Genomic DNA, 24,121 nt, shown 5'->3' on the forward strand with positions numbered 1-24,121 from the left:
AACCAGACAGTTTGAAGAGAGCGTCAGTAGCACGTTGAAGCGGAATGCGTTGAATCACAAGCTTATTGCGGATCATCCAGAGGGCCAGGCGAGGACCCCAATCTCCAACCACTTAATGTGGTGGGTACGTGGGGGGAGGCCTGGAGTTCAGCGAACATGTCGGGGAAATTGTTGTACCTCCAGATAAATTGGGTGGACAAACAGGAGAAGAAGATGTGATTTGAGTCTTCCGGGATGGCACAGAGCGGGCAAAGACCGTTACCAGGACCATTGCGCTTCCGGACCTCCACCCCAGACGGGGTCCGACTGCGAATCCATTGCCACATGAAGATCCGGATCTTCAGAGGTAGGCATGAAGGAAATATGCCCTAGAGGCAATAATAAAGTTGTTATTTATACTTCCTTATATCATGAAAAATGTTTATTATTCATGCTAGAAATGTATTAACCGGAAACATGATACATGTGTGGATACATAAACAAACAGAGTGTCACTAGTATGCCTCTACTTGACTAGCTCGTTGATCAAAGATGGTTAAGTTTCCTAGCCATAGACATGTGTTGTCATTTGATGAACGGGATCACATCATTAGAGAATGATGTGATGGACAAGACCCATCCGTTAGCTTAGCATTAATGATCGTTTAGTTTTATTGCTATTTCTTTCATCATGAGTTATACATGTTCCTCTGACTATGAGATTATGCAACTCCCGAATACCGGAGGAACACCTTGTGTACTATCAAATGTCACAACGTAACTGGGTGATTATAAAGATGCTCTACAGGTGTCTCCAATGGTGTTTGTTGTGTTGGCATATCAAGATTAGGATTTGTCACTCCGTGTATCGGAGAGGTATCTCTGGGCCCTCTCGGTAATGCTCATCACTATAAGCCTTGCAAGCAATGTGACTAATGAGTTAGTTGCGTAATGATGCATTACGGAACGAGTAAAGAGATTTGCTGATAACAAGATTGAACTAGGTATGGTGATACCGACGATCGAATCTCGGACAAGTAACATACTGATGACAAAGGAAACAACGTATGTTGTTATGCGGTTTGACCGATAAAGATCTTCGTAGAATATATAGAAGCCAATATGAGCATCCAAGTTCCGCTATTGGTTATTGACCGGAGATGTGTCTCGTTCATGTCTACATAGTTTTCGAACTCGTAGGGTTCGCATGCTTAACGTTCGATGACGATTTGTATCATGAGTTATGTGATGTGATGACCGAAGTTTGTTTGGAGTCCCGGATGAGATCACGGACATGACGAGGAGTCTTGAAATGGTCGAGATGTAAAGATCGATATATTGGAAGGCTATATACGGACATCGAAAATGTTTTGAGTGGTTTGGGTATTTTTCGGAGTACCGCAGAGTTACGGGAATTCGCCGGGGGAAGTAGCGGGCCTTAATGGGCCATACGGGAAAGGAGAAAGGGGCCTCAAGGGGTGGCCGCGCACCCCCCCCATGGAAAGTCCGAATTGGACTAGGGAGGGGGCGGCGCCCCCCACTCTTTCCTTCTCCCTCTCCTACTCCTTCCCTCTCTCCCGTCTTGAAAAAGGAAGGGGACTCCAACTAGGATTGGGAATCCTAGTTGGACTCCCCCTATAGGCGCGCCCCTCCTAGGCCGGCCTCCTCTTCCCCCCCTCCTTTATATACGTGGCCAGGGGCACCCCATAGTCAACACAAGTTGATTTCTTAGCCGTGTGCGGTGTTGGAAATATGCCCTAGAGGCAATAATAAAAGTATTATTATTATATTTCCTTGTTCATGATAATTGTCTTTTATTCATGCTATAACTGTATTATCCGGAAATCGTAATACACGTGTGAATACATAGACCACAATATGTCCCTAGTGAGCCTCTAGTTGACTAGCTCGTTGTGATCAACAGATAGTCATGGTTTCCTGGCTATGGACATTGGATGTCGTTGATAACGGGATCACATCATTAGGAGAATGATGTGATGGACAAGACCCAATCCTAAGACTAGCACAAAAGATCGTGTAGTTCATTTGCTAGAGCTTTGCCAATGTCAAGTATCTCTTCCTTCGACCATGAGAGCGTGTAACTCCTGGATACCGTAGGAGTGCTTTGGGTGTATCAAACGTCACAACGTAACTGGGTGACTACAAAGGTGCACTACAGGTATCTCCGAAAGTATCTATTGTTTCATGCGGATCGAGACTGGGATTTGTCACTCCGTGTAAACGGAGAGGTATCTCTGGGCCCACTCGGTAGGACATCATCATATGCGCAATGTGACCAAGGAGTTGATCACGGGATGATGTGTTACGGAACGAGTAAAGTGACTTGCCGGTAACGAGATTGAACAAGGTATTGGATACCGACGATCGAATCTCGGGCAAGTAACATACCGATAGACAAAGGGAATTGAATACGAGATTGATTAAGTCCTTGACATCGTGGTTCATCCGATGAGATCATCGTGGAACATGTGGGAGCCATCATGGGTATCCAGATCCCGCTGTTGGTTATTGACCGGAGAACGTCTCGGTCATGTCTACATGTCTCCCGAACCCGTAGGGTCTACACACTTAAGGTTCGATGACGCTAGGGTTATAAAGGAAGTTTGTATGTGGTTACCGAATGTTGTTCGGAGTCCCGGATGAGATCCCGGACGTCACGAGGAGTTCCGGAATGGTCCGGAGGTAAAGATTTATATATGGGAAGTCCTATTTTGGCCACCGGAAAATGTTCGGGATTTTTCGGTATTGTACCGGGAAGGTTCTAGAAGGTTCCGGAGTGGGGCCCACCTGCATGGGGGGACCCACATGGACGTGGGTAGTGGGGGCAAGGCCCCACACCCCTGTTCAAGGAGCACTAAGATCCCCCCTTAGAAGGAATAAGATCATATCCCGAAGGGATAAGATCAAGATCCCTAAAAAGGGGGGATAACAATCGGTGGGGAAGGAAATAATGAGATTTCTTTCCTCCCACCTTGGCCAACGCCCCAATGGACTTGGAGGGCAAGAAACCAGCCCCTCCACCCCTATATATAGTGGGGAGGCGCATGGGAGCTATAGACGAAGTTCTGGCGCAGCCCTTCCCCTCTCCCAAGTCTTCCTCCTCTCCCGCGGTGCTTGGCGAAGCCCTGCAGGATTGCCACGCTCCTCCACCACCACCACGCCATTGTGCTGCTGTTGGATGGAGTCTTCCTCAACCTCTCCCTCTCTCCTTGCTGGATCAAGGCGTGGGAGACGTCACCGGGCTGTACGTGTGTTGAACGCGGAGGTGCCGTGTGTTCGGCACTTGATCATCGGTGATTTGAATCACGACGAGTACGACTTCATCAACCCCGTTCACTTGAATGCTTCCGCTTAGCGATCTACAAGGGTATGTAGATGCATTCTCTTTCTACTCGTTGCTGGTCTCTCCATAGATAGATCTTGGTGACACGTAGGAAAATTTTGAATTTCTGCTACGTTCCCCAACATGCGGTGCCCCCCTCCACAGATTTCCATCTCGGGCATATTGTCGTAGTGCTTAGGCGAAGTCATGCGTTGGTAACTTCATCATCACCGTCAACACGCCATCGTGCTGACGAAACTCTCCCTCTAACTCAACTGGATCAAGAGTACGAGGGACGTCATCAAGCTGAACGTGTGCAGATCGCGGAGGTGTCGTGTGTTCGGTACTTGATCGGTTGGATCACGAAGATGTTCGACTACATCAACCGTGTTTCTTAACGCTTCCGCTTTCGGTCTACGAGGGTCCGTGGGCACACTCTCCCCGCTCGTTGATATGCTTCTTCTAAATAGATCTTGCGTGATCGTAGGAAATTTTTGAAATACTACGTTCCCCAAGAAGGCGAATGGACCACACCGTCGTAAGGGGAAGGGGGCGGAGGAGGGAGCAATGGCCCGGTAGAGGGACTTGGTGGAGAATTGGCCCGACGGCTCCACATGCCATCGAACATGATCCGGGCCCGCTTCTAGATTTGACTCGTGGAGTGTAATGCAGTCAAGCAACTCGTGCCAGGCGGTTGAATCCGGAGGCCCAAACGGCCTTTGGAAGGCGAGGTGCCCTAAGTCAATAAGGGCCCTCTCGACGGAGATCTAGGGATCAACAACGATTGAGAAGAGGTTGGGGAAGCGCGCGGCGAAGGGGGTGTCTCCAGCCCAACGGTCAAACTAGAACAGGGTCGCAACCCCAAAGCCAACTGAGATGGAGGTCCCAATGCGAAGAACCGGGAGCAGCTGGATGACCGACTTCCAGAACTGGGAGCCGCCAGACCGCTGACAGAAGGCAAGAGGCTGCCCACGCAGGTATTTGCTCTGGATGATGTCAAGCCGGAGACCACCTTGCCCTTGCGCAATACGCCAAAGCCAGTGGGATAGAAGGGCGATGTTCATGCGCTTAGAGCACATGATCCCAAGGCCTCCTTGCTCCTGAGGCTTGCAAATGTCTGGCCAGCTAACTATATGGTATCTATGTTTATTGTTGTCACCCGCCCAGAAGAATCGTGCCTGGACTTTAGCGATCTCATGGTGCAAAGTCTCGTGCAGGCTGTAGAAGCTCATGAGGAACATGAGGAGGCTGGAGAGGGAAGAGTTGATGAGAATCGTCCGGGCCGCCTTAGACAGCCACCGACCCTGTCAAGGCTCAATGCGCAGCTGCAGTTTGGCCACGGTTGGCTGCAAGTCTGCAACGAAGAGCCGAGAGTCACTAATAGGAGTCCCCAAATAGGTCGTGGGGAAGGAACCCAAATGGTAGTTAAGCCGGTTGGCGATGCTCCGGCATTCGTCCGGTGAGTAGCCCATCACCATCACGTCACTCTTGTCGAAGTTGACTTTAATACCTGACATCTGTTGGAAGCAAAGGAGGAGGACATCAGATTGGAGATGTCCGCATCCGATCCTTCCACCATAATAATGGTGTCGTCGGCGTACTGGAGGAGGGAGATCCCAACACCGTCGGCCAGGTGGGGAGTGATCCCATGAATATGGCATGCCGCCTTCACCTTGTCCAGGATGGCGGCAAGTGCGTCCACCACCTTGTTGAACAAAAACGGGGAGAAAGGGTCGCCTTGTCTAACCCCATAGAGAGTGGGGAAGTAGGGCCCAATCTCCCCATTGATGTTAACGGCAGTGCGACCACAGGAGACCATCTGCATCACGCTGGTGACCCAACGGTTGTCGAAGCCCTTTCAGAGCAAAACCTCCCGAAGGAAAGTCCAGCTGACTATATCGTAGGCCTTATGGAAATCAATCTTCAAGAGGACTGCCTTGAGGTGTTTAGCGCGGACCTCATGGAGGGCTTCGTGGAGGACGAGAACCCCGTCAAGGTTATAGCGTCCTTGGATGAAGGCCGATTGATTGGGGTGGGTGATGCGATTCGCAAGCAGGGTCACCCTATTAGGGTACCCTTTCGCCAGGATACAGAAGATCACGTTTATCACCGTGATCGGATGAAACTGTCGGATGTCGGACGCCCGAGGCACTTTCGGGATGAGCGAGATGATCCCGAAATTGGGGCAGCCGAGGTCAATGGATCCCACAAAGAACTCGTCGAAGATGGCCATGACCTCGAGTTTGATCACATTCCAGAAAGTCTGAAAGAATTGCATCGGAAAGACCGTCGGGGCCTGGAGCCGAAGCCGGGTTCATGCCCCTAATGGCCTCCCCCCTCCCAGACCTCGCCCTCGGTGAACGGAGTGGTCAGGGCCACATTTTCAACAGGGGAGACCTGCTGAGGGCCGGTCCAGTAGTCAGGCGCAAGCGAAAGGCCACCCTGAGGGGAGGATGAGAAGAGGTTTTTGTAGAAACCATCTACATGAGCTCATATGTCGCTAGGGGACTGCAAGAGAGTCGCGCCATCCCAAAGATTCTCCTATGCATCACTCCAACACCCCAATGACGCTGCAGAACAACCTCCCATAATAGTATTTACAGGTCCGAAGAGAACCAGGACCCCCCCCCCCCCTCGTCGTCAAAGTGAAGGACGGAGAAGGTAGAGAACCGTGGCCTTGCCAGTGCAAACCGTGAAAACTTCCTCTCACTAATTGCCTGTTCGTGGGAGAGAGGGGAGCGGGGAAAATAGACATGGCACAACTGATTTTGTTGCAGGTGTTTCATTCAGTGGAGGCTTCAAGGTATGCTGTGTAGTCATATGATTACACAAGATATTTTCTCAAGCCTCCGTACCATATAAAAGTAGAAATCAAGCAAAAGAAAATTGCATATTAATTTGAACTTCGGGCTTGAGACGACTCTATTGGGGGGGGGGGGGGGGGGGGGGGCTTATCGGTGACGAACCCGGTGGCCTCTTCTGATAGAGCAAGCTTGCCACCCATTGCTCCCACTCACGTCGAGCACCGTAACGATGTTGAATGGTGCCATGTGATTGATGGCATTGGCGGATAACCTTGTGCATCAACATGACGAAGTTGTTGCGTCGTGTTGTGGTCGGAGCAGTCACTACCCATCGAGTGAGTGTGCCAGAGGCTTTTTTTGCCGGCTCGTCGTCTTTAAATCATGCAACTCCCCGTGTCTGCCAAGACGACCGATTCATTTCAGACAGTGGTGGCAACAAAAAAAAAGCTTGCTAAGAAGACAAGGAAGGGGCTTACCATTCATGGCCAGAGTGAGCGACCCCTCCATTGTGCGGGCAGGAGGCTCAGGTTTGGAGGGAGAGACACCGAAGGGGCTCGTGCTTGTGGCATAGACCGTGCAGTGCAGGTGGAACTGTAGTTCTCCATTGAATCAATGGATTGATCGTCTCTCTGAAGTGGTGTGAAGTCACGAGCTTTTTTGTTTGTTTTTCTGGCAACAATATATTAAGGTATTTTTGTCGAATACGCACTAATGTGCATATCACCCACGAGCTTTTTTTTAACACAGTACACATACACTCACCTCTATGAACGCACACACGCACACTACCCTATGAGGATCTTCAAAAGACTAAGCTGGCATATCATCTTGAGATTTACGAAGTCATCGTAGACGCCTCGTCGTTGACGGGAATGTTTACTCTCACTAAAAGTTCATCGCCGAAAATCCTAAAATAAATTCAGAAATAATGCGATGAGTGGTCGAAGAGCGTGCACAACTTTTTAATGTTGGTAGAAAATTACCATTATTAATTCTTACCTCCTTCGTCCGAAAATAAGTGAATCAACTTTGTACTAACTTAGTACACAGTTTTTTTTGTGTGCATGGAACTTAGTACAAAATTGAATCATTTATTTTGGTGTACATGTGAGATACCCTCTCCAATTCGTTGTACATGCATGATGCCCATGCGCGGTGTGGTGTTAGTTACTAGTCCCAAATTAAAACCACCCATCAAATAATTAACTAATCCCGATTATTACGCTTCTGGATTCCTTGGATAGCTGCTGGGTGGTGGCCCAATCGATCACCATCGTCGCGGCCGCCGACTACCGCACGCTCCTCACGATGCCGGCGGACACGACGGTGACCCGATCGCCGGAGAAATCCAAGACGACGGGCGGCAGCGACGACGTAGAAGAGGAGGAGACTCACGAGAGGGAGGCCAAGAAGATGAAGACCAATCCAGCGTCGGTGGAAGCCGCCGCCAGGGACGACGATGGGGACGAGGAGTTGGAGATCTCGTCTCCGCTCTGCGAGCCCTACATCCCCGACGAGCTGGACGACCCCTACGGCCTACCGCTACCGGGGGATATCCGCCGCCTACGAGCTCGCGAGAGCCGAATTCTCTGAAAAAGAAGGTCATATTCCACTCCCCACCCCACGCCCAATCTGGCACCGGGCGCTCCTTGGAGCGCTACAAATCTGCAACGGCTCAACTACCTCAGCTGGTCTTTGCTGAACGGAGCCAGCTATACGCAACTAACTCACCTGATTTTCTTTTGCAGCTACACAAAAAAATATATTTCTTGGTTCAAAAAAATATGTGTTTTCTTTCTCTTCACGCACAAAAATAATCTACAATAAAATATGGAGGTCGTTTATATCTATAATAATTCTCCATGGGACCTGAATACTTACAATAAAAAAATGCCAAAAATGAAATGCATGTGAATGTGAAGCTGGTTCAACAGGGGGGGGGGGGGGGGATTCCGATGTTCAAACCTGAAAGCATGGTGAGTTAGCAAGAAAAAAATCAATTAACTACAACCATTCATTCAGTCATACGGACTAGCTAAATCGTGCATGCAATGCTGACTAAATCATGCATGCAGTCAAGCTATCTCATTATATATAGTCCTACTTGCAGGTTCCAGTTGCACGCACATCTCAAAATTATTTGGTCACACACAAGACAATCCTGCTCATGTTTCACACATGTGTGGAATGGGATGTACTGTCAAGTCAAACAGCCATGATTTATATAGGAAATTTCTTTTTAGGACTATGTGAATTCAGGATCAGTCAGTTTGGAACCTGTCAAAACTGTATATCAACACATATTATTCTCCTACGATAATTAAAATTTCCCTCAGGAAGAACATGACGGACTCAGATCACCATACACACATCACATGTGTGCATCTCGGCAGCAGTCAACTCAATTTACCAGCGATTGGTACAGCAATCGGTAGGGAATTACCTCAGATGTCGGGTAAGCTTGTTCATCTTGAACGCGCATATTGTACGCGCGCAGCAATTGGTACATCAATCGCCAAGAGCTCCTCCGGCCTCGTTCCCATGGGGGAAGGCGCGGCTGCTGCCTCCTCTGCTCCACGGCTCCCTCCCCCTCCCGTCCGTCAGCGCCGCGGTAGCTCCTCCGGCTTCGTCTTCATGTGGGAAGCCCCGGCTGCTGCTGCCTCATCCGCTCGCGCACCGCCCTCTTCATGTCCGTCGGCCTCGCCGACAGCTGCGCCGGTCTCATCTCCATGGGAAGGAAGACGCGGGCTGCTACCTACTCCGCCCCCGCGCCGCCGTTTACCGTGGCCGGCATCTGAGGGTGTGGGAGTTCGGCCTGGAGTTCTCCTTCGGCTCGCTGGATCTGACGAGGGTCAAGGGTGTGGAGAGTTCGAGAGAAGGGAGCAGAGGACTGGCGCAGCTGCCCGGTTCGTGTTCGGTTGGATCGGTGGGCACCGATGCTTATTTCCTGCGTTGGAGAGGCCCACAAGCGCCCCTGCATTGGAGATGCCCTCATGTCTCATCCTTCCTATCTTGCCGCAGGTCGCCTGAATAACCCGCCGACGCGCAAATATTTCCATTCGCCGGTCCTCCACGTCCCTGACCCCGGAAGGAAGGCCACGCTCTCCACCGCGAGATCCCTCCTCCGTCCCTCCTCCTCTCTAGGTATGACGCGCCAACACCACTCCATCCTGCTTTCTGCATCCATGCCGGCGTCACTCCATGGCAAAACCTAGCTAGCTAGCTAGCTAGCTGATACTTACATAGATGCGTGAATTCATAGATGGCGAGCCGCTGGGTCATTCTGCCGGTCTTTGGATCGACTAGGATGAGGAGAGCAGAACCGGCATCCTTCTGACGACACTGCGCATCTGATCCGCGCCAAAAAGCCTTACACGAAAGGCCGCCGGTGGCGCAAAGGCCCGTACCACTATCACCCTGGTGCTCAAGTAAGTACTGATCAATGAGGGAGGGAAACGTGAAAAGAAAAAGCACTTCGCTTTCTCAATGTTCTATGAATTTTGCCTTACTTTACCCGACCTATTTCTACTCGACCTTCCCGATGTTTTGTTTCAGGTTACGGTTCACTTGCTTGATGACACCACTGCGGAGGGCCATCTGCTGTACCACCAGGAGCATTATGACGTTGCTTTCTTCAAGGTTGCAGTGGATGAACGTGTTCAACCAGTCTCTTTTGCTGACACGGTCGGTGATGGTCAAGAGGCTTTGCGCCTTGGAAGAGAACAAAATTTGAATCTAAAGATAGTCCGTGGCACGGTCGAGTATCAGAATAATCCAATACCAGATGAGGGACACCACTGCATGCACTTTTCTCGACATGGAAAATATGAGGTAATTAAAGTATATTTTATTTGTGATTTTATGAGATTACGCTTATCTTTTCACTATATATATACCTCGAGGCAAAAGCTCCAAAGCCCTACCAACTTTATTAATAAAAAATGCATTATACACGAAGGAGAGAAAATGAGTGGAGGTCAAAGGTAAAGGGTTTTTACGTCCTACCTAGGGTAATCATGAGATTCTACTTTATATGCATCATTTCCCAATTTTGAGTTATATTTAATATAACTTAATTTGACCTTCTATTTGGCAATCCATTAAACCTGTTATATGTAGTGTGAAGATGGTGGAGACCCCATCATTGATTTTGGTGGAAAGGTTGTGGGGATGACCAACCGTTGTGAAAGCTGGTATTTTGTTCCCTCTTCTGTTTTGAATGGGTGCATCGATTTGTGGAGAAATTTTGGGTACGCATTCTCCCTCGTTTTTATGGAAATTTATTCTTCATCAGTTTTTCAACATGCTGTTGGTAATTGAATAATATGTATGATTTCATCAACAGAGATTAAATATACGTTTAAATTGTTCAAACTTTGAACCGGGGCTAGGTGGAACATTGTAAGATGAATCATGACGATACCTTTATAGGGCAAAGAGTGTTGGTTGCTGAGGTAATTGGTGAGTGCTTTAGTACTACCTATATTGATGTTGCAAGATTGTAAGATGCTTCACGACGATCCCTTTATAGGGGAAAGGGTGTTGGTTACTGAGATAATTTACGAGTGTTTTATATCAGTGCATAATCGAAATTTAGATGAATGATAACTTAAAGGCCCATTTTAATCATAGCAATACTTTGTCAATGGCTTCATGTAAACTCATGTTAGGTCTTTATAGGTGCATCCCTTGGCCCCTCCTTGGTTTGCAGTTTGAGGCCATAAAGCTTCTAGATCCAACACATGCTGAATATATATGGCGCAAGTTAAACATTGATGATGGTCTTATTGTCGAGGAGGTATGTACAATTTATGTTCTGTAATTCCATTTTCATGCATAATATCAAGTAGTATTACTTACTGCCAACTAACCTAGGTGTCGACTGAATCACATGCTGAGGAAGTTGGAATCCGAGTAGGTGATATTATTCAATGCATTAATGGAGAACACATTTCTACCACAACTGAGGTGGGTGTATCATGATTTTGTTAGATTATAAATAAACTAAAAATGTAATAATTATTATTGTTATTGTTATTTTATTCTTGTAATTTCTTGTTTTGTTGGTGCTATTATCAGTTGGAAAACAAGTTGTTGGGCATATGTAGGGGCAATTTTGATAGAGGAACTTAATGCCAAAGTGGATGTTTCTGTAAGTTCAAATTTGTGTTTAAAATCGTGCTTCCGTCAACATGTGTCATACATTCTTTCATAAATAATAATGATTTGTAAAATATTAGCACTAATGAATTGTCACACTAATTATATAGGTACGTGTATTTCACACGGCCAACCGTGTCTGGAGAACACAACATTTAAGTGTAAATGTATCTGACCGCCGAGAAGTTGTTGAACGAGGTATACATATCCGTCTTTTTAAACCTGGTCCCATCTAAATTTTATGTGGATTGTTAATTCTGAATCTCAAGTTTTTTGCACCTATTTTCTTTTAGATTCAGTAACATATATTGTGCAGTCATATGTTACATCCACTAGATGTTTTGAATATCACAGTATACATGAAGTATAAAAAGTCACCCTTTTGGACTTGTTGAATGTACAAGATTCATTATTTTCAGGTCAACGGGTTCTTTTTTTATGCCAAACTATTCTTGTTTGTTTTGTTAGCACTTGACATTGCATTGGACCAATAGAATGCATGCACTTGTTGGCGTGTTCATGCCTTACAATTCTTAGCACTAGCTTAGAGACGCCTTTCATTATGAAGAATATATACTGAACTCTACTTGCATCCGTACTTTATTCAGTATACATGGATACAAAACCTTCTCTTAACAATGCTAATTTTCATTTTGTAGCTTATTATCCTATCACAAATAGAGAAGAGTATTCTGCTCCGGTGTCACCTGAACAAGTTGACTCTGACTCTGACTCAGAGTCGAACTTGAGCCGCTTCATGTGATGGTTCATGTCATCCAAGTAATTTTTGTATGATGGAAGGAATAAAATCAATAAGAAAAAAAAGATGGTTTACCTAAGTAGGAAAAATACATCCTACCACTGAGGGATAGCTACCCCCACATGTCCCATATACTAAGGCATGAACACGCTATTCGTCACCCTGGGTGAGGAATAGTTATTCTTCACCCCTCTCTATTTTGACGTCAATGCACCGTATTTTTAAATTTCATAAATTTTGTCTTATTTCATACGTAAAATGAGAACATAAGAAATCATATACTCACCGTAAAAAATATTTTATGTTACTAAAGTTACGAACGTAAAAACATACATAAAATGCGATATTTCTGGTCTTATAACCTATCGTTTTGTTTTTTTATACCAAAGTTTACGTAGTGAATCAATATGAATGTAACTATTTGTATTCCAAACGTAATTTATTTATGAAGCGATCATAAGATTACCTCGGGTGAAGAATAAATTATTCTGCAACCTAGGTGATGAATAGTATTACTATACACACACACACACACAAACACAGACACACACACACACATTTCAAAATGTTAAAAAATTCCGAACAATAATTTCGCGTGTACATCCGGACTTCGCACGCAAATTTTCGCAATGAAAGAATATTTTTTGTGGCATGTATAAAAAAGATAAAAAAAATATCTCCTGAATAGTTATAATCAAGCATCGAAATTATCTTTTTTACACAAGCCACAAAAAATCCATTTTCTCCGAAACCTTGTGCACAAACATATAATGTCCGGATGTACATGCAGGATTTTTTTTCTTGATTTTTTGACCTTTTTAAAATGTGTATTTAGACCATGGGTCCATCTAAGACTACGAGCTAAAGTGAACTTCTCGCTTTTATAAGAGTCATGTCAATGGGGCATATCATTTTTAGGGATACAGTAAAATACGGAGAGATGCCTGACATTGATTTCCATAATCTGTTGAGCATACTGACAAAATGATGATCCAATATGTCACAAGCAAATACATCATTACTGTTTTGGCTCGTGTTACAAACTAGAACGGCAGTATGTATAATAGCATTAGTAGAAAATACATAACCATTCTTATGTTGCTGTTCCCAACAATACACTGAATAATTTTGCAAGGACAGATGTTATGTAAAGCAAATAAGTTCTGTAGAAGAAAAGTAAGCTCCATTTCTATATAGTATAGAACTAAGTTTTTCTATCTTTTAATTCTGGTATTCTAATTCATAGCTTAGGCTCTTTTCTTTCAGCATATAGTTAACTAACAACAACGACATTGCCATCTATGAATATATATGAGCAAAAAAATCATTGGCGCAGTCCTTTAGTTCGCCGCAATTCTCCTTGTGAAATGTTTTTTGTACGTCGAAGTTTGTGTAGGTTTTAAAGAGATATTTTGCGTATATATACTTTCCCTATAGAAATGCTCACATTCATGCTCGCAAATATATAAGCTAAAATGACAATGTGTTTGGAGAATCCTTCATTATGTGAGTACAAGCTTTACCCAATTTTGGGCAGTACAATGTTTCCTGTGCTGGATCTAGCTAAGCTTAAATTGATGTGCGTGTGTGCAATGCAAGTATAGGCTTCCTGCGAGCGGAGAAGTGCACTACCTTATCACACAGGGAGCCACATAATTGGAGGCCTCCGACATCAATCAATTATGACAATAAAATATGTGAGCAAAGTTAATACTCCGTGTATCATAATATTGTTATGTTGTTTGGGTGACAAGACACAAGAGAGTTCAGGGTGGTCAAAGGTGCCTAGGTTTAATTGAGAAATGAGAAAGTTGCAATCAGTTGGTTTTTTTTCACCATAGCAATGTATGGTCATTCAACTACGCATCTCTTTATATAGGCAAATGCATGTATTGTGCATGTATGATACTTTAACAAATGGATAATTCAGTTTTTGGTTAGGACGAATCTTGATGGCATCACATATGAGAGTGTGCTTCCATGACAACGCATTGACACACCAGATAACATGGAACAATATATTTTTTCTCCCGTTGGACGAATCTTGATGGCATCACATATGAGAGTGTGCTTCCATGACAACGCATGGACACACCAGATAACATGGAACAATATATTTTTCTCCCGTTGCAACGCACGGGCACCAAGTGTGGTTGAGAAAATAACTCACCAACATTACATGTTGGCAAAATTACAAGTCGGCACGGGAAGCGGCTCTCAAAACAGCATGCTCAAGTATGATGATCAAGCTCATCGTCTTGGGATTGATCATGTTTGTTATGAATATTCGCACAACAAGACCACCATCAACAATGATGGCGAAGGGAAGAAGTGGTAATGCAGATGGGTCAGTAGGGACGTGTAAAAGGATTTCTTTCTCCTGTTGCAACGCACGGGCATTTTTGCTAGTGAAACAAAGGAACATGGGGATTTCCAGGAGCCACCTGTTTTTGAGGGGGCTTCTCTCCTTGTCTCTGGGCGTCGCCTTGAAGGCGGTCTTACACTTGGCAGCCACCGCAATAGGCTTTTCTTAGTGCCTCCGTCCGTGACGGCATCCATGGTGAGGTAGATCTTGTGGTATCAAGAATTGTGGAGGGAGGGGAGGCGGAAGCGGAGGAAGAGAGAAGAAGGGCAGGAGCGGGCCTGCGGTTCCAAAGGCGGGGGTGTCAATGGAAGAGGAGTTGGGGCGGCGACAGAAGTGGATGGAGAAGAGGGCGATGCAGGAGGTCGCATGGCACAAAACGTTATTTTCACTTGAATTAGAAGGAAGTCATATATGGAAAAAACCAAAACGGGGGGTAGGCTTTTTTGACGAGGACTTGCATTCTTTCATGGATGGAGCTCTGCACGGACAAAACGATGTACAAGCTATAATGTATCATCTACTTTACGTAACAATCTAGCTTGGAGCATCGTGCTTGCTGCGTTCAATCACATGCAACATCAAACGTGAACTGCTTTCCTCCCAATTTCATTGATTCCATCAGTTTAACCTGCAAAGGGCAAGTACACAGCACAAACACTAGGCACATGCAAATACAAAGTAAGAAATGTGCATTTGGTGATATTCCTTTTAGGACCTATAGTTAACTTTTTAATGTAAGATAAGTCCTACGAGATGCATGTAGACATATGTACAACAACGATAATATTACATGTGGTGGGTTTGCCTAGACTTTATAAGAGCTTCCTTTTAGCACGGAAACTCCTGGTCTCGGTCTCCCAAAAAATGTAAGCATTTGTAAGATCTTATATACTCTTCACTTACAGAGTATATGACTTAAACAATCTAGTCTTCTTCATATTGATTTTATCCCTTCCATCATACTAAAGTTACCAGATGATATGAACCATCACATGAAGCAGCGCAAATCCGAGTCCGAGTCAGAGTGAACTTGTTCAGGTGACACCTGAGCAGAAAACTCTTCTCCATTTGTGATAGGATAATAAGCTTCCATGTATACTACAAAAAGTATGCATGCAAGTACAGTACAATATATATTCTTACATAATGAAAGGCGCCTCTAAGCTAGTGCTAAGAATTGTAAGGCATGAACACGCCAAGAAGTACATGCATTCTATGGGTCCAAAACAGTGTCAGGTGCAAAAAACAAAAAAAAATCAAACACGTATGCTTTGGCATAAAAAAGAAGAACCCGTAGACATGAACATGATGAATGTTGTACATTCGACAACTCCAAAATGGTGACTTGTATACTTCATGTATATGGTGATATTCATAATATCTAGTGGATGTGACATATGATTGCACATTATATGTAAGCGAATCTATAGAAAATGGATGCAAAACTTGAGACTCAGCAGTAACAATCCACTTCAAATTTAGTGAGACCAAATTGAAAAAGACGTTGATGTATACCTTGTTCCACAACTTCTCGGTGACCAGATACATTTACAGTTAAATGTTGTGTTCTCCAGAGACGGTTGGCCGTGTGAAATACCCGTACCTATATAGTTAGTGCAACAATTTCTTAGTGTTAATATTTTACAATTCACTATTTTGTATGAAAGAATGGATAGCACAGGTCGAGGGAAGCATGATTTTAAACACTAGTTTGAACTTACAGAAACATCCACTTTGGCATTAATGTCAGTTCCTCTATCAAAATTACCCCTACATATGCTCAGTAACTTGTTTTCCAACTGATAATAGCACCAAGAAAACAATAAGTTACAAGAAGAAAAGAAAATAATAATAATAATAATAACAATAACAATAGTTACATTTTTTATTGTATTTATAGTCTACCAAAATCATAATACACCTACCTCAGTTGTGGTAGAAATGCGTTCTCCATTAATGTATTGAATAATATCACCTACTCGGATTCCAACTTCCTCAGCATGCGACGCAGTTGACACCTAGGTTAGTTGGCAATAAGTAATACTACTTGATAACATGCATGAAAATAGAATTACAAAACATAAATTGTACATACCTCGTCAACAACAAGACCATCATCAATGTTTAACTTGCGCCATATATATTCAGCATGTGTTGGATCTAGAAACTTTATGGCCTCAAACTGCAAACCAAGGAGGGGCCGAGGGATGCACCTATAAAGTCCTAACATGATTTTACATGTAGCCATCGACAAAGTATTGCTACGATTAAAAGGGGCCTTTAAGTTAACATAAAACCTATGATTCAGCGAAATTTTAATTATGCACTCGTACATATAAGTAGCACTAGAACACTCACGAACTATCTCAGCAACCAACACCGTTTCCCCTATAAAGGGGTCATCGTGAATCATCTTACAATCGTGGGGTCATCGCGAATCATCTTACAATCGTGCAATGTCAATATAGGTAGTACTAAAACACTGGCGCATTACCTCAGCGACCAACACTCTTTGCGCTAGAAAGTTATTGTCATGATTCACCTTACAATCTTACAATGTTCCACCTCACCCCCGTTCAAAGTTACACCCCTAATCTAGTCTCGCTCACACATGAATTTGTAACAAGAGATACAAAAATATTATCGAATGTTATAAACATAGAGCATCAAAATTCACAACATTTTGAACAATTTAAACGCATATTTTTATCTTTGTTGTTGAAGTCATACATATTATTCAATTACCAACAGCAAGTTGAAAAACTGATGAAGAATAGATTTCCATATAATTGGAGAAGAATGCGTACCCAAAATTTCTCCACAAATCGATGCACACATTCAAAATGGAAGAAGGAACAAAATACCAACTTCCACAATGGTTGGTCATTTCCACAACCTTTCCAGCAATATCAATGACGGGGTCTCCACCATCGTCACACTAAAACATATGTAAATGATTTTATTATAATAAATAAAAGTGTTACCAACAAATTGGAAATAAAGGGCAAAATTACATTAAATATAAGACAAAACTGGAAAATGATGCATATATATTAAGTAGAATCTCACGCTTACCTTAGGCCGGATGGGACCCTTTCCCCTTGCCATCCACACATTCTTTCCATGTCGTTCATCGTTCTCCTGTACATGTAATTTTTCTTTAGTATTAAAGCTGGTGGAGGGGCGGGGCATTTGCCTTGAAGTATATAGCTAGTCAAAAGAAATGTAGAATCTCACAAAGCCACGATGTAATATATTTTACCACATATTTTTTATCTCGGGAGAAGTACATGTAGTGGTGTCCTTCATCTAGTTCTGGATTCCGGTACTCTACCGCGCCCCGGGTTATCTTTAGATTAAAATCTTCTTGTCTTCCAAGCTGCAAAACCTCTTGACCATCATCAACCGTGTCAGCAAAGGAGGCTAATTCAACACGATGATCCACCGCAACCTTAAATAAAGCAATTCGGTAATGCTCCTGGTGGTAGAGCAGACGGCCCTCCGCAGTGGTGTCATCAAGCAAGTGAACCGTAACCTGAAACAAAGCGTCGGCCGGGAAAGTAAGTAAGGCGGGGTTATTAGAATTAGAAGAAACATGAATTGGTAAAGCAATCTGCTATATATGCTCGTTTCCTTGGTCCTTGAGTTATACTCACTTGAGCGCCTGGATGATACTCGTACCGGTCTTTGGTCTTTGGCCAATGGCTTGTTGGCCAATGGATTCGTTAATTATTTGATGCGTGCTTTTAATTTGGGACTGGTGGTAACTAAGAGCATCTCTATCAGATCCGGTATAATCTCAACAGGGCGTTTTTTGCCCGGCGGGTTTACGAGACGGGCAAAAAAGACGGCCTGATCGGTGGTAAAAAAAATAAGGAAAGATCCCAACCCATCTATGTTGGTAAAAAAAATTAATATACCGTAAAAAAATTACATTGGTAAAAAGGCAGCCCAACGAAGCTTGACCCAGCAGATCGTATGTTCGCCCGGATTCAACGAAGTGCCCGAGCAGCTCACTCCCGGAACCGCGTCTCCTCGCGTCCCCGATCCTGTGGCCGCTGCTGCCGGTGAGACCAGCAGGTAAGCCTGCCGGTGCGCTGCTTCCCCTTCCTTCTCCTACCTGTTCTTCTCCTACCTTCTTCCCTCTCTCTCTCCCATCCCGCAGGAGCCCGCATGGCCGCCCGAATGTGCAGCGCCGCCCGAAGGACCTCCACCCCGCCGCAGCTCCGTAACGCCGCCGGATCCCGCGCATCCGTGGCCTCCTCGACCAGACCCCGTCCTCACCATGCCGCTGCCGTTGAAACCTGCCGGCGTAAACTGCCTCATCCCATCCACTGTGCCGCCGCCGCTAGCGTACGCACGCTACAAGCTCGCATCCATCGAACGCGGTGCTGGACGCCGCCAGCCAGCCAACTCGCCAAGCCGTCGTACACCGAGCGCACGCACCGCTGTCTGCACCCTCCGAGCCCACCTATGCCTCCGTCACCGAGCGCACTTATGCACGGTCGCCAGCTCTCATGCTGCTCGTGGAGTCGTGGTCGGGGTGCCCGCTTCAGTGACCGACGTCGCCCCCGTTGTGCTTCTCCTCCTCCACCTCCAGGACATGGTTCCCGACGCTGATGCCGCCACATCCTGGGCCAACCTAGCCGTGACCATCGCCGCCGGGGCCGGAGAGCCAGACTGGACCTTGTACTAGGGCTCGCCGTAGCACCGACCTGAGCACCGGCCCTGCTCATCGCGGGCGAGCTTGTGGCTGCCTGGTGCCCTGCCTAACATGTCGAGCTGTTGTCTCGGAATGGTCGTCGACGCAGCACCGAGCTGAGCACCGGCCCTGCTCATCGCGGGCGAGCTTGTGGCTTCCTGGTGCCCTACCTAACCTGTCGAGCTGTTGTCTCGGAATGGTCGTCGCTGCTGTCCACAGGAGGATGGCAACGGTGGAGCGGCTGGCTCCAATTGGACATCATGCGGATGGCGATAGAACGGACAGGAATAAAATCACACCGGCACAAACTATTATTACAACCTCGCGTATATGTTTTAAATTGAAACTGAAAGCGTAAATTCACGAGAAAAAGCGTATTGTGACGGTAAACCCGACAAAGTCAATGCGTGCTTTATTATTATTAAAGAAAGATTATATCTTTCCCTACTAATAAAGCACGCAGTGCTTCTGGTCGTACGTCGTCGACCTTCGCTTTCCGCTCGATCCGTTCTCGTACGTCCGTCCCCTGCTCGCTATCGCCCCTGGCTGGGCCTTTCTGGCGCCCCAGGTGGGCCTACGTGCGCGCACAAATTGGCCCAATTAATCCAGCCCACCTATCCCCATCTGAGGCAAAAAATACTTGCTGGTGACAAGACTCGAACTCTAAACCTAACGTCCAGCAAAAACAACACAGCCAACCGAGCAAGCATGTATTATTTGTAATATAAAGATTGATTCAGATAATAAATAGTCCCACCTCGCTTTTTTACATCCAACCTACTCAATATAACAGAGAAGTACATGAGAATGGTGGCCAAGCTGAGTGCAGGCATGGCCGGCAAAAATGAGCCCAGTATAAGCTACGGCAGCACATGAGGTCTTCGGCTCCAAGCTGAGCCTGAGCGTGAGGCATGGCCGGCCGGCCGTGGCCTACTACGGCCAGCACATGCGCTGTTAACATAAGTAGGTTGAAGATGATGAGGAAGAGGAATAACTAAATACATGTGAGAGCAACACATGAGATCTTCAGCTCCAAGAAGAACCTGAGCTTGAGGCATGGCCGCGGGCTAGAGGTATGGCCAGCCGGCAGAGCTCACTCACGAGAAAGCAGCGTCGGGATGTGGCCAAGCTGAGCTAGAGTCATGGCCGGCCGGCAGAGCACCCTTGCCGTAGTCCGTGTCGTGGCCACCGACATTGACGACGCCCGCAAACATAGGCTAAAGATAACAAGGAAGATGAATAGACAATAAATACAGGTGAAAAAGTAGTACTATGGCAGAATAAAGTAGCCGCACTCCATGCACTTGCTGCAATGGGGAGTGGCCAGGAACCACTCCGGCTGTGCCGAACACCTATGTGTGTTGGTGGCCAGCGATGTGTTGTGCCTGTCGAGTAATGGAATCCAGAGGTTCCCATATATACTTCATATCAATCAAATAAAATTTGGCTAGAGGTATGGCCAGCCGGCGGAGCTCACTCACGAGAAAGCAGCGTCGGGATGTGGCCAAGCTGAGCTAGAGCCATGGCCGGCCGGCAAAGCACCCTTGCCGTAGTCCGTTGTCGTGGCCACCGACATTGACGACGTCCGCAAACATAGGCTAAAGATAATGAGCAAGATAAATAGACAATAAATACAGGTGAAAAAGTAGTACTATGGCAGAATAAAGTAGTCGCACTCCATGCACTTGCTACAATGGGGAGTGGTCAAGAACCACTCCGGCTGTGCCGAACACCTATGTGTGTTGGTGGCCAGCGATGTGTTGTGCCCGTCGAGTAATGGAATCCAGAGGTTCCCATTATCCATAGCAAGATCATCATGATATATACTTCATATCAATCAAATAAAATTTTATCAGAATTTATCTCAGTTGGACATTGGGCTCATCATCCAACGTCCATCGGGGAGTGCCTCTATAGGGGGTTAGTCAATGGTTGGCCGACCATGACTAACGCGTCCCATCAAAACGAACTCTCCCACAATGGGTAAAGGGAGAGATGCGATTGGTGGTAACCCCAACCCGACCATAGCATCAAACCACGACCCTCACAATTCACTTATTTGTGTTCATATTAATTAATCCAAGTACATGTCAAACAAAGCTAAGAATATCTAGGAAGTACATGCTGGTTACAAAGCATGAAATGCATGTGATGTCATGTAGTAAGATGAAAATGAAGATACTGAAATTGGCAACAACATTTTCTTGGAGTCCTGGAATGCAAGTTGTGAATTTTTATACAAGATCTAAAGACGTGTTGTTAAAGTACATGATCTTTTACTTCCAAGCAATAATATTGACTATGTTAATGTTTTCTGTTGCTACAGTACAATTTAAACCATCCAATTCCTTATCAGTACTACTCCAAATAGAAACTTGAATGATTTTGTTATGGATTTTACAAGTTTAGCAAGTTGAGCATTTTCTGGAACTTTTATGCACATGAAAGACTAGCCTTAGTATGACGAACAAGTAATTAAACGGTACTGAAACATGGCCATTTCTAGGTGAATCTTAATATGGCCATCTCCCTGCACAAATGTATAACTTTCTTTCGTTCTCTCATTTACCCATAGCTCAAGACCAGTAGCAGCAAGCAACAAAAGCAAGCAACAAAAGCAAGCAAAACATCCAGCAGCAGCAAGCGGCAAAGCAAGCAGCCAGCAGCGGCAACAACAGCAAGCAGCCAGCAGCGGCAACAACAGCAAGCAGCAAAGCGAGCCAGCAACAAGCAGCAGCAGCAGCAGCAGCAGGCAGAGGTGACTCCTCACCTTGCTATTCATGGCTGGGTCGGACGGAGCAGGGAGGCGATAGGACGGACGACAGCGAGTTCCAAACGGCGTCAATGGCGGTCAGTGGTCGAGGAAGAAGTAGGAGGGACCCGCGGCTTCGAGTCCGTGGTCCAAAGGAAACGCGGACGACGTGGAGCCCGACACGGTCCCTGGAGCTACTCGGGGAGGAGGACCGCCGCGGCAACGCAACAGCGGCCGACAGAATCCGAGAAAGGCGGCCTTGGTTCAAGACATTCCTGCACCTTGGCGCCCGGAATCACCATCAGAGGGACTGCAGGAGAAACAATGGAGCTAGGGAATTACCTAGGAGCAAGAACGCACCGGAGAAACGAGATAGTTCAAGGCGGCGTCCAGCGGGCGTGCAGGTCGGAGCCGGAGGCGTGGACGTCGATCCAGACTGACGGCTGGCGGGTCCCGCTGGTCCCTATGGCTGGCGTTGCAACGGCGAGCGGCGGCGTCCCCGGGAAGCTTGACGAGAAAGGGGATCTAGGGAGGGAGGGAGGTAAAGAGTGACGTGGTGGAGTGGAGGAGGCCGGGCAAGGGGTTGTGGGCGCGTGTCCCTTGGGACGTGACGCTGCTGGACTGACCCAGGTGACCCACTGGTCAATGGTAAAAGAAGAGGTTGAAAGAAAATAAAAACAAACAAAATTGGTTGGAATACCTCTTTCTCATCTACTACTTCATAAGCTTCTCAGGATTAGCATAATCTAAATGTTTTGGTGCTCAAAACTATACAAAATATCTTGGAAAATTTCATAGATGCTACTACTTATATAATATAAGTAGTATTCTATATTGTTGTGTCTAAAATGAAAATTCCAAACAAGAACAGAATCACAGTTTGTATTTGTACGATCATGAATAACGCAAGTTTCAATTGCTAAATTTAAATAAAGGTTTTTAGAATAAATTGTGTTCTCTAAGCTTGTCGCATGTAATCCATCAACTAAATGTATTATATTCTTATAAGTGCAACCAGCGCTCAATTTTATTTGATTTGGAATTAACAAGGCGGGTTATACATTATATGTTCTCAATAGCTTTATTTGAATAGCGGGTTTTAACATAGTTTTTTAAAATTCCAAAAATGTTCCATTTTTACTAAAAAATATTTTGATTTAGAAATTTACAACAAAAACAAAATCTGTTCAAAAAATGATATTTTTAAGAAATGTTCGAATTTCATAAAGACACAACTATTCTTAAAAAATGTTCACCTTTTTAACGAAATTGTTAACTTTTATTAAAAATAAGAAAGTTTCCACGTTTAACCTTATCATCGGCGTTTATTAAAATTGGATATAAAAAATGGTGCACAATGGCACATGAAGTATTCTGCGCTTCTTTTTTTGCCCGGTGCAACGCACGGGCATTTGTACTAGTAGAATTCAGACCTTGATGGATCCACTGGTGTCTTATTTGTTGCAAAAACGCCCGCAAAGTTCATCAAAGGACATCACTGGTTTTGATAAGGTGGGTTGTTTAACTAGATGTTTTTGTTCATGCTTGCTTAGTGCCCTATGAGGTTTAGACAGATGACATGCATGCCATTTATTTGCCTCTATATTAAGCACAATCTTGTTGCAAATGGACATGGAACATACTGTGAGGAACTAGAGTGTATAACAATGAAATTTCCAGTTAGGAAAATGATGGATAAACAATCGGTTTTGGTTCTTAAAACTATGCACACATGTAACTAACTGGTTGGGATTTGTCTTCTTCACCACATGACTAGCCTGACTGGAGGGTCCATGGGGTGAAACCTGGCCAACATGATCAAAACCATGGTCATGGGAGCAGAGGTTGAATCCTGATCGGTTTTCAGAGTTCAGGGTATATTTTGGCCAGTTTTAGAATTGAGATTTGATTCGTAGACAAACAAAAAGTTCTAGGGTTGCAGAAATGGACTGTTTTGCACCTTGTTTGCAAATTGTATTGTACTAAAGAATATATATGGAAAGGCCTCGTTAATGAGGTGATGGCACAAAACTAGTTTTGCAAAACCTGCTAGCACAACATTAATGTACCGTGACCCGAACTGCGCTTCAAGAAAATTTGAATGAACCTCATTCACGCTGATTATTTCTAGGTACAACAGATGATCAATTTTGATTATGTTGTGGTTGTGGTAGATGTTCCTTTCCCTTGCCCGCATATCTCACTTTGTGTTGGTGACCAGAATTGTTCTCCTGTTGGTGATAATTTGCTCGTCAG

General features: G+C 45.2%; 1 protein-coding gene and 1 pseudogene across 1 annotated transcript; one reads left to right on the forward strand and one right to left on the reverse strand.

Moving 5' to 3' along the window:
* Window positions 1–7,332: 7,332 nt before the first annotated feature.
* LOC123101116 (uncharacterized) lies at window positions 7,333–12,049 on the forward strand (annotated as a pseudogene).
* A 2,924-nt stretch (window positions 12,050–14,973) lies between these two features.
* LOC123101117 (probable periplasmic serine protease do/HhoA-like) lies at window positions 14,974–18,698 on the reverse strand. The gene is made up of 11 exons (XM_044522722.1): window positions 18,547–18,698; window positions 18,068–18,116; window positions 17,674–17,946; window positions 17,487–17,552; window positions 17,219–17,349; window positions 16,507–16,624; window positions 16,337–16,429; window positions 16,133–16,210; window positions 15,927–16,014; window positions 15,457–15,497; window positions 14,974–15,039 (listed from the first exon to the last, which is right to left on the reverse strand). The coding sequence occupies exons 1-11, from the start codon at window positions 18,696–18,698 to the stop codon at window positions 14,974–14,976; spliced, it is 1,155 nt and encodes a 384-aa protein (XP_044378657.1).
* Between the last annotated feature and the right edge of the window lie 5,423 nt (window positions 18,699–24,121).

Source organism: Triticum aestivum, chromosome 5A, assembly GCF_018294505.1.
Source record: "Triticum aestivum cultivar Chinese Spring chromosome 5A, IWGSC CS RefSeq v2.1, whole genome shotgun sequence".
Taxonomy (NCBI): domain Eukaryota; kingdom Viridiplantae; phylum Streptophyta; class Magnoliopsida; order Poales; family Poaceae; genus Triticum; species Triticum aestivum.